Below are 13,641 nucleotides of genomic sequence, written 5' to 3' on the forward strand. Positions count from 1 at the left end.
TCAAAATAAAGGAAAGCTTTCATCTGAAACTCTAAGAGAAATATTTAAGCAACATAAAAAATCTACAAAAATGGAAAACGAAACTCCAAAGTTGTTGGGCGCCATGATAAAATATCATTCGAACATGATTGAGTAAGTTTTCTCTAAAATTTATTTTTTAATAATTTCAAATTTTCTTTTAGTCTCATGGAAAATTTAAGTGAAATTTTTGATTTCAATGTCTTCATTTGGGAATATCTGTACGTTCTCGTTGTTTGTGCCTCTTTTACTCTTTCAAAGTTTTCAACCACTCGAGCAGTAGCGATTGGTCCTATTTTGGTTTTTCTTAGCTTGTCATACTTTTTTGTATCGTTTGTCTCTGAACTAATGAAACAACGTTTTGACGATATTGGAGAGTCACTTCAAGCATCAAAGTGGTACTTATTGAAACCGTGTTATAGGAAGCATCTTGTTACGATTTTAATTTTGGCAAATAAAGCAAAAACTTTGAGAGTTGGTGCTCTTGGATTTGCTGGCTTGGAGAGATTTGCAAATGTATCGAATCAAGTTTATCAAGTTTGCTTGATGATTAACAAAATGGTTAATGTATGAAGAAATTTAAGGACCCGTAGATTCGTTCTACCTGTCATTTTTTTTGCTTTCAAAATAAGAAATTGACATCGAAATCCTTGACTTGCTTACATTATTAGGTATGTAATAAGGTTTCAACGCAAGTTTTTATCGATTTTTACATAAATTTTTCTTTTTCAGTATCTTTTTACAGATAATTTTAACACAGTACAAAAAATATCCTAAAAACATTTGTGAAGCAAAACTAAAGTTATGACTTTTTTTATTTTGATTTTGAAGGTTTTAATTAATTTTAATTATTCATAATTTATCATTAGCAAAAAATTGGTAAAAATATTAAATAATAAATTAAATGATAATTTTTTAAATATAAATTTTAACTTTTTTTTATTAATTATTTTTTATTATTATAAATTATTTTTTTTTATATTTTTTTTTTACTCATTTAATTATTGGTTCACAAAAATATATTAAAATTATTTAGAACTCATCATATAACTTAATTTTTTAGCTTAATTTAATTTATTTTTATTTAAAATATTAAATTAAAAAAATATTTTTTTTTTTAACAAATGATTAAATGATAATATTTTTTGAATAAAAAAAAAATATATATAAAAAATATTCAAAAAGCACAATAAAATAAGACGTGTAACGTAGAAAGGGAAATTTTGGTTTGTCTGAAAAAATATCATTTCCTCCCAACATTAATGAGAGGTTAATAAAATAAATTGATTTTTCCATATTTTCTTTTCACGTTATTCACAAGTTAGTAATTTTGGAGAAACTAACAAATAATTTGCATGTTTTCGATATTTATATATGCAAAAAATTCATGCAAACCTTGACATTGTCCTTGAACTTGAAAACTTTCGAGCACAAACTGATTTTTTTTACCAACTGTCAATTCTCAAGTAAATAAAAAAAGGTCATCTACATTAAAATATTCATTGGTGAATTCAAGTTTGTGTGAGAAAAAAAAATGGAAAAAATGAAAAATTATGAAAAATCATTCGACATTTCCATTGAAAGTTTTGGGGCTGGATTTTCTCATGAACTTTGGGAAAATGTGGCTTTGATTTCCAATGATTTGCATTATATAATAATTATTATTCTCGAGCTTTCATATCTTCAAGGATTTTCTTTTTATAAAAAAAGGCTTTTCTCGATGTAAAATTTCTGCTTCTCATAGCTCAAACGGGCCCGTGCTTATATTTAGTTATAGCAATTTGATGAATAAAAAAAAAATTTTTCTAATTCTTATTTTTTTTTTCTTAAATTTATATTTAAAATAAATAACAAATTAAAAAAAAAATAAAGTAAAAATATCACAACTTTTTTTTTATTTTTTTTAATTAATCAAATTCAAAAAATTTCTTTCGACTTCGCTATTGTCCGACACTGCGTTTTTTTAATTTAAAATATTACTTTTAATTTGAAGAAGTCATACGTAATGCTTGTCATTTGTTGCTTCATCAAAAACATATTTCAGCTGCAAGTTCACAAGAAAAAACTTTCATTTAAAAACCCAACTTCGATTAAACTTTCGTTCAGTCAATCTTAAGTCAAATCTCAGCAACAATGGAAAACTTAACCAAAGCTCTTAGATTTCCGTTGAAACTTTCAGGACTGGATTTCATTGAAAATTCAGTTTTTTCACGAATTTGGTATTTTGTTCCCTTGCATTTCATCTTTATGATTACTGTTTATCTACTTCATGCAATTTTTTGCAACGAAAAAGTGGATCTACACGATAGAATTTTTCTACTTCTCGCTTGTCAATCTGGTCCTGTGATTGGGATGCAAATGATCCGTTTTCGCCAACAAAAACATATTTTTGAGGATATTTTTGGAAAACTCAAAGATCTGGCAAGTACTCGTGAGGAAATTGAAGTTGATGTTTTGGCAAAGAAGGAATTTGAAAAGTCATTTAAGTTTTTGGTAAAGTTATGCAAGTAAGTGAAATTTCGAATTTTTTTCATGAAATATTTTTAAATATTTTTTTGTTTCTCTTAATATTTTTTTTTGTAAAATATTCAAATAATATTTTTTAGATTTTTTGTAGCTGGGCAATTATTCATTGGTTGTTCGCCAATTCTAAACCTATTAAAGCCAGAAGGAAAAACCATTTATCCAACAGAATACGAATATTTTCAAAATCCCACAATAAATTTTTGGTTCAATTTCTACATTCAATTTAACGGACTTGGTTTTTGGACTTTTGCACTTTACACAATTCTCTTAATTTTCTTCGTTTTTGTCATATGTGTTTTGAGCGAATTAAAAGTTATTGCTCAACTTTGTGAAACTATCGGAGATTTGGAGGAGAAACAACAAGAAAAAATTTTTTCTGAAGGCCAAATCAAAGGAAGGCTCTCTAAAAAAGTGCTTAAAGAGGTTTGGACCAATACCAAAATTCAAAAGGATGCTCTAACAAAAACTGATTTGGAGACATCGAAACTCATCAACGCAATAGTCAAATATCATGCAAACGCATTAAAGTAAGTTCTTTTTCCAAATTGAACCAAATAGAGTTTGCTTCTTTTTTTCGATTTCAGTATCATGGATCAAATTAGTGAGATTTATTCTCTGAATGTTCTTTCTTGGGAGTACATGTACGTACTTGTGGCATGTTCAACTTTTACACTTTCAAAGTTTTCAATAGATCGAGCTGTGGGCATTGGACCAACATTAATTGTTCTTAGCTTGGTTTACTTCTTTGTGTCATATGTCTGTGAAATGTTGTTGGATGGCTTTGATGATGTCGGCGGATCGATTCTGGCATCCAAATGGTATTTGTTGAAACCGTATCATCGCAAACATCTTGTCACGATTTTGATCATGAGTAACAAGGCGAAGACTTTGCAAGTAGGTCCTCTTGGTTTTGCTGGTTTGGAGAGATTTACTGATATATCGAACTTGGTTTATCAAATTTGTTTGTTGATCGACAAAATCGTAGAGATTTAAGAAAAATCTGAGGGTTTTTTTAAAGATGCAAGTAATTATTCAGAATTTTAAAGATTGCATGTTTTTTGAAACTTTCTCCTTCAGGAGATTTTTTAAATTAACTTTTTCTGCACTTGAAAATTGATGTCATATAAATATTCAAATAAATGTTTAAACAATAATGGAAAAAATCCAAGGAAAATGATGCATTTCATTGAAGTCATAGAGTTCATCACAGTTTGTTTCATATTGTATCGACATCATCGACACTGAGTCTTGTTCATGATATAATATCACAGATAATGGCTTGAATCTATCGTTACTTCTTAATTCATATGGTTGTAATTCACCGACTCTCTCAATGTTAACTGTCAAGTATTTAGGAAGCAGATTCATTGTTGCTTTGTAAATTATGACTAGACTGTTAAAGCATATTCGCTGCCAAATACTGAGTAGTTCTGTTTGTTCCAATATGTCACTTTTCTTGCCGTATTTGCTTCTCGATGTCATAATTTGATATTTTTGAAGTGTTTCAATTTCATCCTTTTTGTTCAGAAATAAAAAAGTACTTACTTCATTAGTCAATATGTGTTCCTATCATACATTTGTAGAGAGTCAGTCTTACCTTTGATGACTTTTTCTGCTAACTTTGATCCAAAAAGTTGCTTTGCGTGACAAAATGATGTTAGGTGCACTCTAAAAATAGAAAAAATATAAGAACTGTATTAAAGCGCCAGATAATTTTTCGTGATGTCAGAAAAAATAATTTTTTCTAAAGAAATTGCATTTTTTTAAAGTTCAATTTTAAGAAATTCAATTATTCATAACTTTAGAAAATTGAAATTTCTTTATAACAAATTATTTTTTTACTGCACGAAAAAATTCAATGACCCAGCGAAAAAGTAAAATCAAAGCAAAGTAGAATATTCTTACCTGATTTTCAACTCGGTCAGTTGCCTAACATTTTTCAACAAAATGAAGGCTGTTTTGAAAATTTTACGAATTCCTCTTCGTTTACACGGTTTTGATGTTTTTGCAACTTCAAAATTGTCCAAAACTCGAAATTCAGCTATTCGTTGGTTTTCATATTCATCACTTTTGTTCGTGATAATTTGCATGAACAACTCAATAATTTCCGGAAAATCTCATGACATCTCAGATCTAATTTTTAATTCATTGGCGGACATTTCTGTGACATCAGGATTCCTACAAGTTATCTTTTTCTGGCAAAATCGAGAAAAAATTGTTAAAATTTTTGCAAGTCTTAAAGAGTTTTTTAAAGAACGCGATGAAAGTTGGGTTGAAGATTTGGCAAAACCCATGTTTGAAAATTGTACAACTCGATTGATTAAAGTTTGCAAGTAAGTTTTTTTTTAATTTTAAATAAATTAATTAATCTTTAAAATTTTTCGTAGGTACTTCATCGTTGCTGAATATTTCGTGGGACTTGCTCCTCTGATGAATTTGATGAACTCAGAGGCTCAATATCCCTATCCTTTTGAAACGGATTTTGTAAAAAATGATTTTTTAAATTTTCATTTAAATTTTTGGTCACAATTCGCATGTCATTTTACTTGGTCAATCGCCTTCTACGTTCAATATTTGATATTTTTTGTCATTGCAAGTGTTTTATTGTGTGAGTTGAAGTTAATAGCTAAAATGTGCGAACTGGTTGGAACTGAAGAAGGAAAAAAACTGGAAGGAAAGAAGTACCAAAAGTCCTCAGATGGAAATTTTTGTGAAGTACTTGAAGAAATTTCAAAAGAAATAAATCCAAAAATTGTTGGAAAAAATTCAATATTGCTTCGAACGATCTACAAATACCATTCAAGGGCAATTTTGTAACTAAAATTATTATTTTTTAATAATGATCATTTAAATTAATTTCGCTATTTAATTTCAAAATTATTAATTAAATAAATAAAATAATTTATTTATTTTTTTTTAAATAATTAATTAATTAATTAATTTAACTTAATTATTAATTTCGAAAAAAAAAATAAATTAATTAATTTGTTTAATTAATAACTAATTAATTAATTATTTTTTTTTAAATCGAATATTTTTTTTTTGCATTTCAGACTAATCGATCGCATTGATGACATCTACACGTTCAGCTTATTTTTTTGGGAATATATTTACGTTTTAGGCGGAACTGGATTTTACGTAATTTGTCTCTTTTCGACAGACCAAGCAAAGGTTTTTGTACCACTCTTATCGACAATTTCTTTGTTGTACTTTACCGTTTCTTATTTTTGTCTCTTGTTGAAGGAAAGCTTTGAAAATGTCGGAAAAAGCCTTTACATGTCAAAATGGTACTTGATGAAACCTGAAGACCAAAAATGTATACTTTTGATGTTACAGATGGGACAAAAGCCGAAAACAGTTAAAGTTGGTCCTTTTGGCTTTGCAAATTTGGAAAGATTTACCGCAGCATCGAACTCAGTTTATCAAATTTGTTTAATGATTAATAAAATATTCACGATAAATTACTGAAAAAAAAAATTTTTTTTGAAGTCATTATTTTTTACATTGGTTCAATGTAAAAATGTAAAAAAAAATGAAATGTAAAAATGACGAAAAAAAAAATTATTAGAAATGCTTGTCATTTAAAGGCTTCTAGAAACATGAACATGCCAAAGAAAAATTAGATCAGCTGTAAGTTCTCAAGAAAATTACATATAAAAGCCCACTCGTAAGCTAAATTTTTGTTTAGTCAACAATGGAAAACCTAACCAAAGCTCTGCGAGTTCCATTGCAAATTTCAGGATTGAATTTTCTCGAGAATTCAATCTTTGGAAAAATTTGGTTTTGTGTTTCTTTCAGTTTTATCAGTCTCATCACTTCTTACGTTATTTATGGATCTTTTTACGATGAAAAAGTGGATTTTACTGACAAAATTTACCTTCTTCTGGCAGGAATTGGAGGTTTTGTGGTTGAACTTCAAATGATCCGTTTTCAGCTTCAACGACGAACATTCAAGGAAATTTTTGAACAACTTAAAAATCTGGGAGATCCTCGTGAAGAAATTGAAGTTGATGAATTAGCAAAAATTGAATTTGGAAAGTCCTTGAAATTTTTGCAAAAGTTGTGCAAGTAAGTAAAAAATGTTGTTCTGAAAAAAAAATAATTAAATTTAATTAATTTAATTTAATTTAATTTAATTTAATTTAATTTAATATTTAATTTAATTTAATTTAATTTAATTAATTTAATTTAATTTAATTTAATTTAATTTAATTTAATTTAATTTAATTTAATTTAATTTAATTTAATTTAATTTAATTTTTAATTTAATTTAATTTAATTTAATTAATTTAATTTAATTTAATTTTTAATTTAATTTAATTTAATTTAATTTAATTTAATTTAATTTAAATTTTTTAATTTAATTAATTTAATTTAATTTAATTTAATTTAATTTTTAATTTAATTTAATTTTTTTTAGAAATTATACAATTGGATTAGTTTGTGTAGCTTTCTCACCTGTTCTGAATTTATTGAAGCCACACGATCGGAATATTTATCCAATTGAATTTGATTTCTTTGAAGATCATCAGGTTAATTTTTGGGTAGGTTTCATCGTTCAAGCTATTGGACTTGGTTTCTGGACTTTAGTTTTGTGCACGATACTTTTAACTTTTTTCGTTTATGTTTTATGTGTTTTGAGCGAATTGAAAATTATTGCTCAACTTTGTGAAACTATCGGAGATTTTGAGGATAAACTGCAGGATAAAGAATTTCCTGAGGCTCAAACCAAAGGAAAACTCTCAAATGAGGTCCTTAAAGAGGCGTGGATTCAATCAAACCCTTCACTAAAATCTAATTTTGATACATTGAAATTGATAAAAGCAATCGTTAAATATCATGGAAACGCGTTAAAGTAAGATTTTTTTCCATATTTTAGAATTTTTGATTTTTTTTTCTTTTTTTTTAGTCTCATGGATATGATCACTGAAGTTTTTGCTTTTGATGTTTTAATTTGGGAATGTTTGTTCATTCAAGTCATGTGTGCCGCTTTTACTCTTTCGAAATTTTCAACAAGTAAAGCTATTGCAATTGGACCTACTCTTGTGTCTCTCAGCTTAGTCTACTTCTTTGTGTCGAATGTCTGTGAAATGTTGCTGGATGGCTTTGAAAATGTCGGAGGTTCGATATTCGGATCCAAGTGGTATTTGCTGAAACCGCATCAAAGAAAGCATATTGTCACGATTTTGATAATGAGTAAAAAGGCGAAAACTTTGCAAGTTGGTCGTCTTGGATTTGCTGGTTTGGAAAGATTTGCACATAAGTCGAACTTGGTATACCAAATTTGTTTGTTGATCGATAAAATCGCGAAAATATAAGAAGAAAAAAAAATTATGAAAAAATTTCATGGAATTCTCTCACATTGTAATCTGAAAATAGAAAAAAAATCAATCAATATTTAGTAGAGTAACGTGACGTGTTTTTAAAATTTAAACAATTTCATAAAAAATTATACTTGAGCAAATTAATGTCATATAAAAATATTTGTGTGTAATATTTTTAAGTCTTTTCGTTACTCCAAACCTACAAAATTGATAGTTTTGTTGGAAATTTCCTACAATTTTCGATGACCTTGTAAATTTTTAAAACAATTTTTATACTACAAATTGGAAAAAATTTGATAACATTAATATTTGATGAAGCTCAATACTCTATTATTCTAACTCGTAAAAAATTACCTAACTCAAAAAATTCTGAATGTAGTTTTACTAAATATTTTGTCATAAATGGAGCAAAATAATTTTAATTTAGAATAAAAAAAAATAATTTTCATAAAAAGTTTTCCTCAAGATTTAATTTATATAATTTAAATAAAAAAAAATTAAATAATTTTAATAATAATTAATTATATAATAATAATTAATAAAATTTAAAAAAATAATTAATAATTTATTTAATTATTTAAAATATTAATTAATAAATTTTAAACTATTAATATTTTTAAAAAAATACTTAAATAATTTTTTTAATTAAATTTGATAAAAAAAATCTCTATTTTATCAATTAAAGCTTAATTTAATGAATTATGGTCAATAACACTCTAAATATTTGTGCAATACTATCAATGAAAACTAAAGAACAAAAAACATCAAGTCACTTTTTAAATACTCCTTACAATGTTGTCATTATTCAAGTTCAAGTACAAGAATAATTTTATTAAAAAGTACGATTTTTTATTCATGGGGATGTCTAGTTTTGTTCATAAAATTAATTATTAAATACTTACCAGATGTCTGCATTCCCTCAAGTTCGCAAGGATTATTTTTTTTAGTTCAAGTCGTTCCATAGAAAAAATCTGTAAAAAAAAATAATATCAGTTTTTTGTCGTTGACCTTAAAACGTGATTTGCAATAATAATTATTATACTATTCACAGACTTATTAATAAATAATTCAAAATTCTCCTTTTTGATCAATAAATCATTAAATTTATAAAAAGGGACAATTCCAATATGTTAAAGGGAGTTAATAAAAATTTTAACGTGTGAAAATAATTTTAAATTATTCACACTTGAAAAGTGGTCACTTACTCAAAAAATCAATCAAAATCAAAAATTTATATTTTGTCCCACAATTTGTTTTTGTAAATTTGCAGCTACGTAGTTTTTTGTCCTCTTACGCTCCATGTTTAATTTTAACGTTTATTTTAACATGAGGTCGAAACAATTTTTAGAAACAGTAGATACTAATTAAGCAATTATCTTACCATGTTATTAAGAATAAATTCCCTAAGTGATGTCCCTATAAATTCGTTTGTGAGTCCAAAAATTCCATTAGTTTTTAACTTTTTGTCCAAATAATCGGAAGAAATCATGGAAAAGTCAATAAATCAAATTTTTAAGATCCCTTTGACAATGTCTGGGTTGAATTTCTTCTCAAGAAAATTTGGAGGAAAAATTTCATTTTTTGTTTCTTTTATTGCGGTTAATTTTCTTCATTTTTTCCTGTGGCACGGAACTTTTTTTGATCCTGAAGTCGAAACTGCTGACAAAATGTTCATTTGTCTCGCAGCTCTTGCTTGTATCGTTGTGATTCTTCATATGATCCGTTATTGGGAGCATCGAGACACAATTAGGGATATTTTTGATCAAATTGAAAAATGGCATAAAACACGAGACGAAAAATTCGTCGATGAACTGTCAAAAGAAGAGTTTGGAGAATCGTTACCGTTTTTATACAAATTTTGCAAGTAAGTCTTTTTCTAAACAAAGATTTAATTTTCGAATTCGAAAATTTTTAATTTTGAAAATTTTTATTTCGAAAATTTTTTACTTCAAAAATTCTTTACTTCGAAATTTTTTTATTTCGAAAATTTTTTTAGTTTCGAAAATTTTTTTTTATTTCAAAAATTTTAAATTTTGAAGATTTTCGATTTTTTTTTATTTCAAAAATTTTTAACTTCGAAGATTTTTGAAATTTTTTTTTATTTCGAAAATTTTTAATTTCGAAAGATTTTCGATTTCGAAAATTTTATTTTGAATAGAAATGTGCAATTTTGTGCTTGATTTAAATTAATTGAAATAAATTTTTATTTTATTTTTTTAGATATTTTTGTAGCGCTCATATGTTCGTCGCCTTCTCCCCATTTCTGAATTTAATCAAGCCAACCATAACAACAACTTATGCAATGAAGTTTATTTTCGTTCAAGATGAACGCTTGAATTTTTGGTTGAACTTTTTCGTTCAAGCTATTGGACTTTGTTATTGGAGTTTGGTATTTTACTCCATCGTCTTCATATTTTTCAACATTGTCGTGAACGTTTTGAGCGAATTGAAAATAATTGCTCAAATTTGTCGAACTATTGGAAATTTAGAGGAAAAAATGCAAGAAGATCATTTTTCAGAGCATCCATCTTTATCCAATGAAGTACTTAACGGAATATTTCATAATTCAACGAAAATTCAGGATTTGGAAAAATTCCAGAAAAAAGACGCTGAAACATCAAAATTGTTAGGAACAATTATTAAATATCATTCAAACATGATTTGGTAAGAAATTTTTATTTTTAAATTAAATTTAAATTTTTTTTTTCTAAATTTTTAGTTTAATGGACCAAATGAGTTCCGTATATGCCTTCAACGTTCTTACTTGGGAATTCATCTTTACACTTGCTGTCGTTGCTTTTTATACCTTGTCACGATTTTCGCCAACCACAGCGATTAATATGGGTCCCGTGCTAACAACACTCAGTTTGACGTACTTTTTCGTTTGCTACGTTTGTGAATTAATGAAGCAGCGATTTGATGACATCGGAGTCTCGCTTTACTCGTCAAAGTGGTATCTGCTAAAGCCCTGCCATCGAAAGGATCTTGTGACAATTTTGCAGTTGGGCAATAAAGCAAGGACTTTGAGGGTTGGTCCTTTTGGGTTTTCAGGTTTGGAGAGATTTAATGAGACTTCGACATTTGTCTATCGCATTTGTGTCGCGATTAATAATTTATTGGTTGTGGAATAAAAAAAAAATTTTTTCTTGTGGTTTTGACCCATATATTGTAACAAGAATGAAAATTTTAATTTTTTATGAAGGAAATTTTTTCAAGAATTATGATTGTCTTGTTTATGAATAAAGAAAAAAAAACTTTGAATGATTTGAATTTTTTTCCTTTACCTTGAAAAAAAAAAATTTTTTTTATTTGCAATTGTATTTAAAATAGCAATTCATCAATTAATTAGAGAGGAATAAAGGATAAAAATTAATTTTTAATTAAAAAAAAAAAATTAATTTAATAAAGTAAAAAAAAATAAATTTAGCTTTTTATTTAATAAATATTAGAAAAAAATAAAAAATCAAATAAATAATTGATAAATAAATCAATAAAAAAAATATAAAAATTTCACACGTGCCAAATTTTCTCACAATCATGAAAATTTATTTAAATAATTAATTTAAAATAGTTTAATATTAGACATTTGATTTTTCCACAATGTCATTCCAACTATATAATTTTCAATGAATTTTAGTTTAGAGGTAAATTACCTCAATTTACTTCAAAATTTGATAGAATGCAATTTAGTTTTATTCATTTTTTCAACAACAATGGACGAACATTTTAAATACATTCAAATTCCTTTGCGAATTACAGGAATTAATTTTTTTAATACTTCAAAAATTTATCAAAATTTTGTTTTCCGTTATATTTCAAACTTATCTCTTATTTTTCTCTGTGGATGTTTAATCAATGGATTTTTTAGTACTAAAACACTAAAAATTGGCGATAAAATTATTGTTGTAATTGCAATAAATGTCATGATCGTCGAGTTCATCCAATCAGCATACTTTTGGAAGAACCATAAGGCAATTTTAAACGTTTTTAGTGAAATTAATTGCTATTATAAAGCTCGAGATGAAGATTTGATCAACAAAAAATCGGTAATGGAGTTTGAAACAATCACAAAACCTCTATTAAAATTTTGCAAGTAAGATTTTTTATTTATTTATTTTATTTTTTTTATGAATTTTTTTTAATTTTATTTAATAAAATTGTTTTAATTTTATTTAATAAATTTTTTTAATTTTTACTTGAAGGTATTTTGCTTATGGTGAAATTTTCCTTTCATGCGGAGGATTTTTGAACCTTTTTATGGGCCGAGCTGTATATCCAATTAAAATGCATTTATGTGGAGAAATGGATTCAAACTTTAATTTTTATACAAATTTTTTTACGCAAGCTTTTGGACTTTTCTTCGCTTGCATCATTTATTATTCATCAGTTTTGATATTATTTGTCATAATTATTAATTTATTGACTGAGTTGAAAATTTTAGCATCTCTTTGTGAAAATGTTGGTCAAAAGGAGGAGCAAAAACTAAAAATTTCAAAACAACGAGAGACAAAAAAAAATTCAAAATTTCTTCTTTTAGAGATTTTACGAGATTTAAAAGAAGAAAAAATAAACGAGACTTCAATATTACTAAAAATTATTTGGAAATATCATTCAAACGTCATTTTGTAAGTTTTTTTCTTTTAATAAAATAACAAAAAAAAAATATTTTTTTTTTTTAATTTTTAGACTCATGGAAAAAACCAACGACATATTTTCATTCACAATTTTTCTTTGGGAATATATTTACATTTTGTGCTTTTGTGGACTTTATACAATGTTCCTGCTTTCACCCAAGGACTGTATCGCTTTTGGACCTATTTGTGTTACAGTTTTTCTAATTTATTTCAGTCTTTGCTTCATTTGCGACCAATTAAAGATGAAATTTGAGGAAATCGGTAAGTCTTTGTACACGAGCAAATGGTATTTGTTAAATCCTCGAGACAGAAAGGACTTTGTCAAGATTTTGATGATCGGAAACAAACAAAGAACGATGAAAATGGGACCATTTGAATTTGCAAGCTTGGAAAGATTTGCCAAAATTTGTAAAGTTGTATATCGAATATGTTTGCTGATCAATAAATTGACACGTTTTTAAGGAAAATCCCTTTAAATTAAATTTTAAATAATTAAAATAACCTTAAAATTTTTATTTTTTTAATTTTTTTCACGTTATATCCAAATATTCCATTCATAAAAAATTTAAAAATAAAAAAAAATGTTGATAAAGAAATAGTTCCTCGCTATTTTCCGCCCTTCAATAAAATTCTCAAGGATTCTAAGAAAATATAATATTTTTTTTTAATGATTCAACATATTCTACGCGATCAATTAAAATGCGCGACTTTAAACGTTCGTTAAGTTTTTTTTTCAATAATATAAATATAACTGCTTCATATTAGTTCTTCGTTATTTTTTCGCTCTCCTGTGTTCTATTCATATCGAGCTCATAAAGTTCCATAATTTTTTTTTTCAAAAATGCAAAAATCTGTAAAAATTTTAAGAATTCCTTTTATAATTACGGGTTTCGATTTCGTCGACTCGAAAAATTTTATTTTTAATTTTTTTACTATTTTAACACGTCTTATATCCATCGCGAGTTTTATGCTGATTTCTTGTTGTGCAGCATATTTTGTGATTTTCGATGAAAACGTTGACTTTCCTGACCGTGTTTTTCTAATTGACACAAGTCAAGCATTTTTAACGTTGTTTGTTCAATTAATTCATTTTTGGGGCAATCGGGCGAAAATTGTAGAAATTTTTGACGAAGTTGGAG

General features: G+C 26.4%; 1 protein-coding gene across 1 annotated transcript; it reads left to right on the forward strand.

Annotated features, from left to right (window-relative positions):
- The first annotated feature begins 9,535 nt into the window (after window positions 1-9,535).
- Window positions 9,536-10,999, forward strand: LOC134837242 (odorant receptor 67c-like). Its single transcript, XM_063852611.1, has 3 exons — window positions 9,536-9,732; window positions 10,089-10,532; window positions 10,588-10,999. Exons 1-3 carry the CDS (start codon window positions 9,536-9,538, stop codon window positions 10,997-10,999), a joined length of 1,053 nt encoding a protein of 350 aa, XP_063708681.1.
- Window positions 11,000-13,641: the final 2,642 nt, after the last annotated feature.

This window comes from Culicoides brevitarsis, chromosome 1, assembly GCF_036172545.1.
Source record: "Culicoides brevitarsis isolate CSIRO-B50_1 chromosome 1, AGI_CSIRO_Cbre_v1, whole genome shotgun sequence".
NCBI lineage: Eukaryota > Metazoa > Arthropoda > Insecta > Diptera > Ceratopogonidae > Culicoides > Culicoides brevitarsis.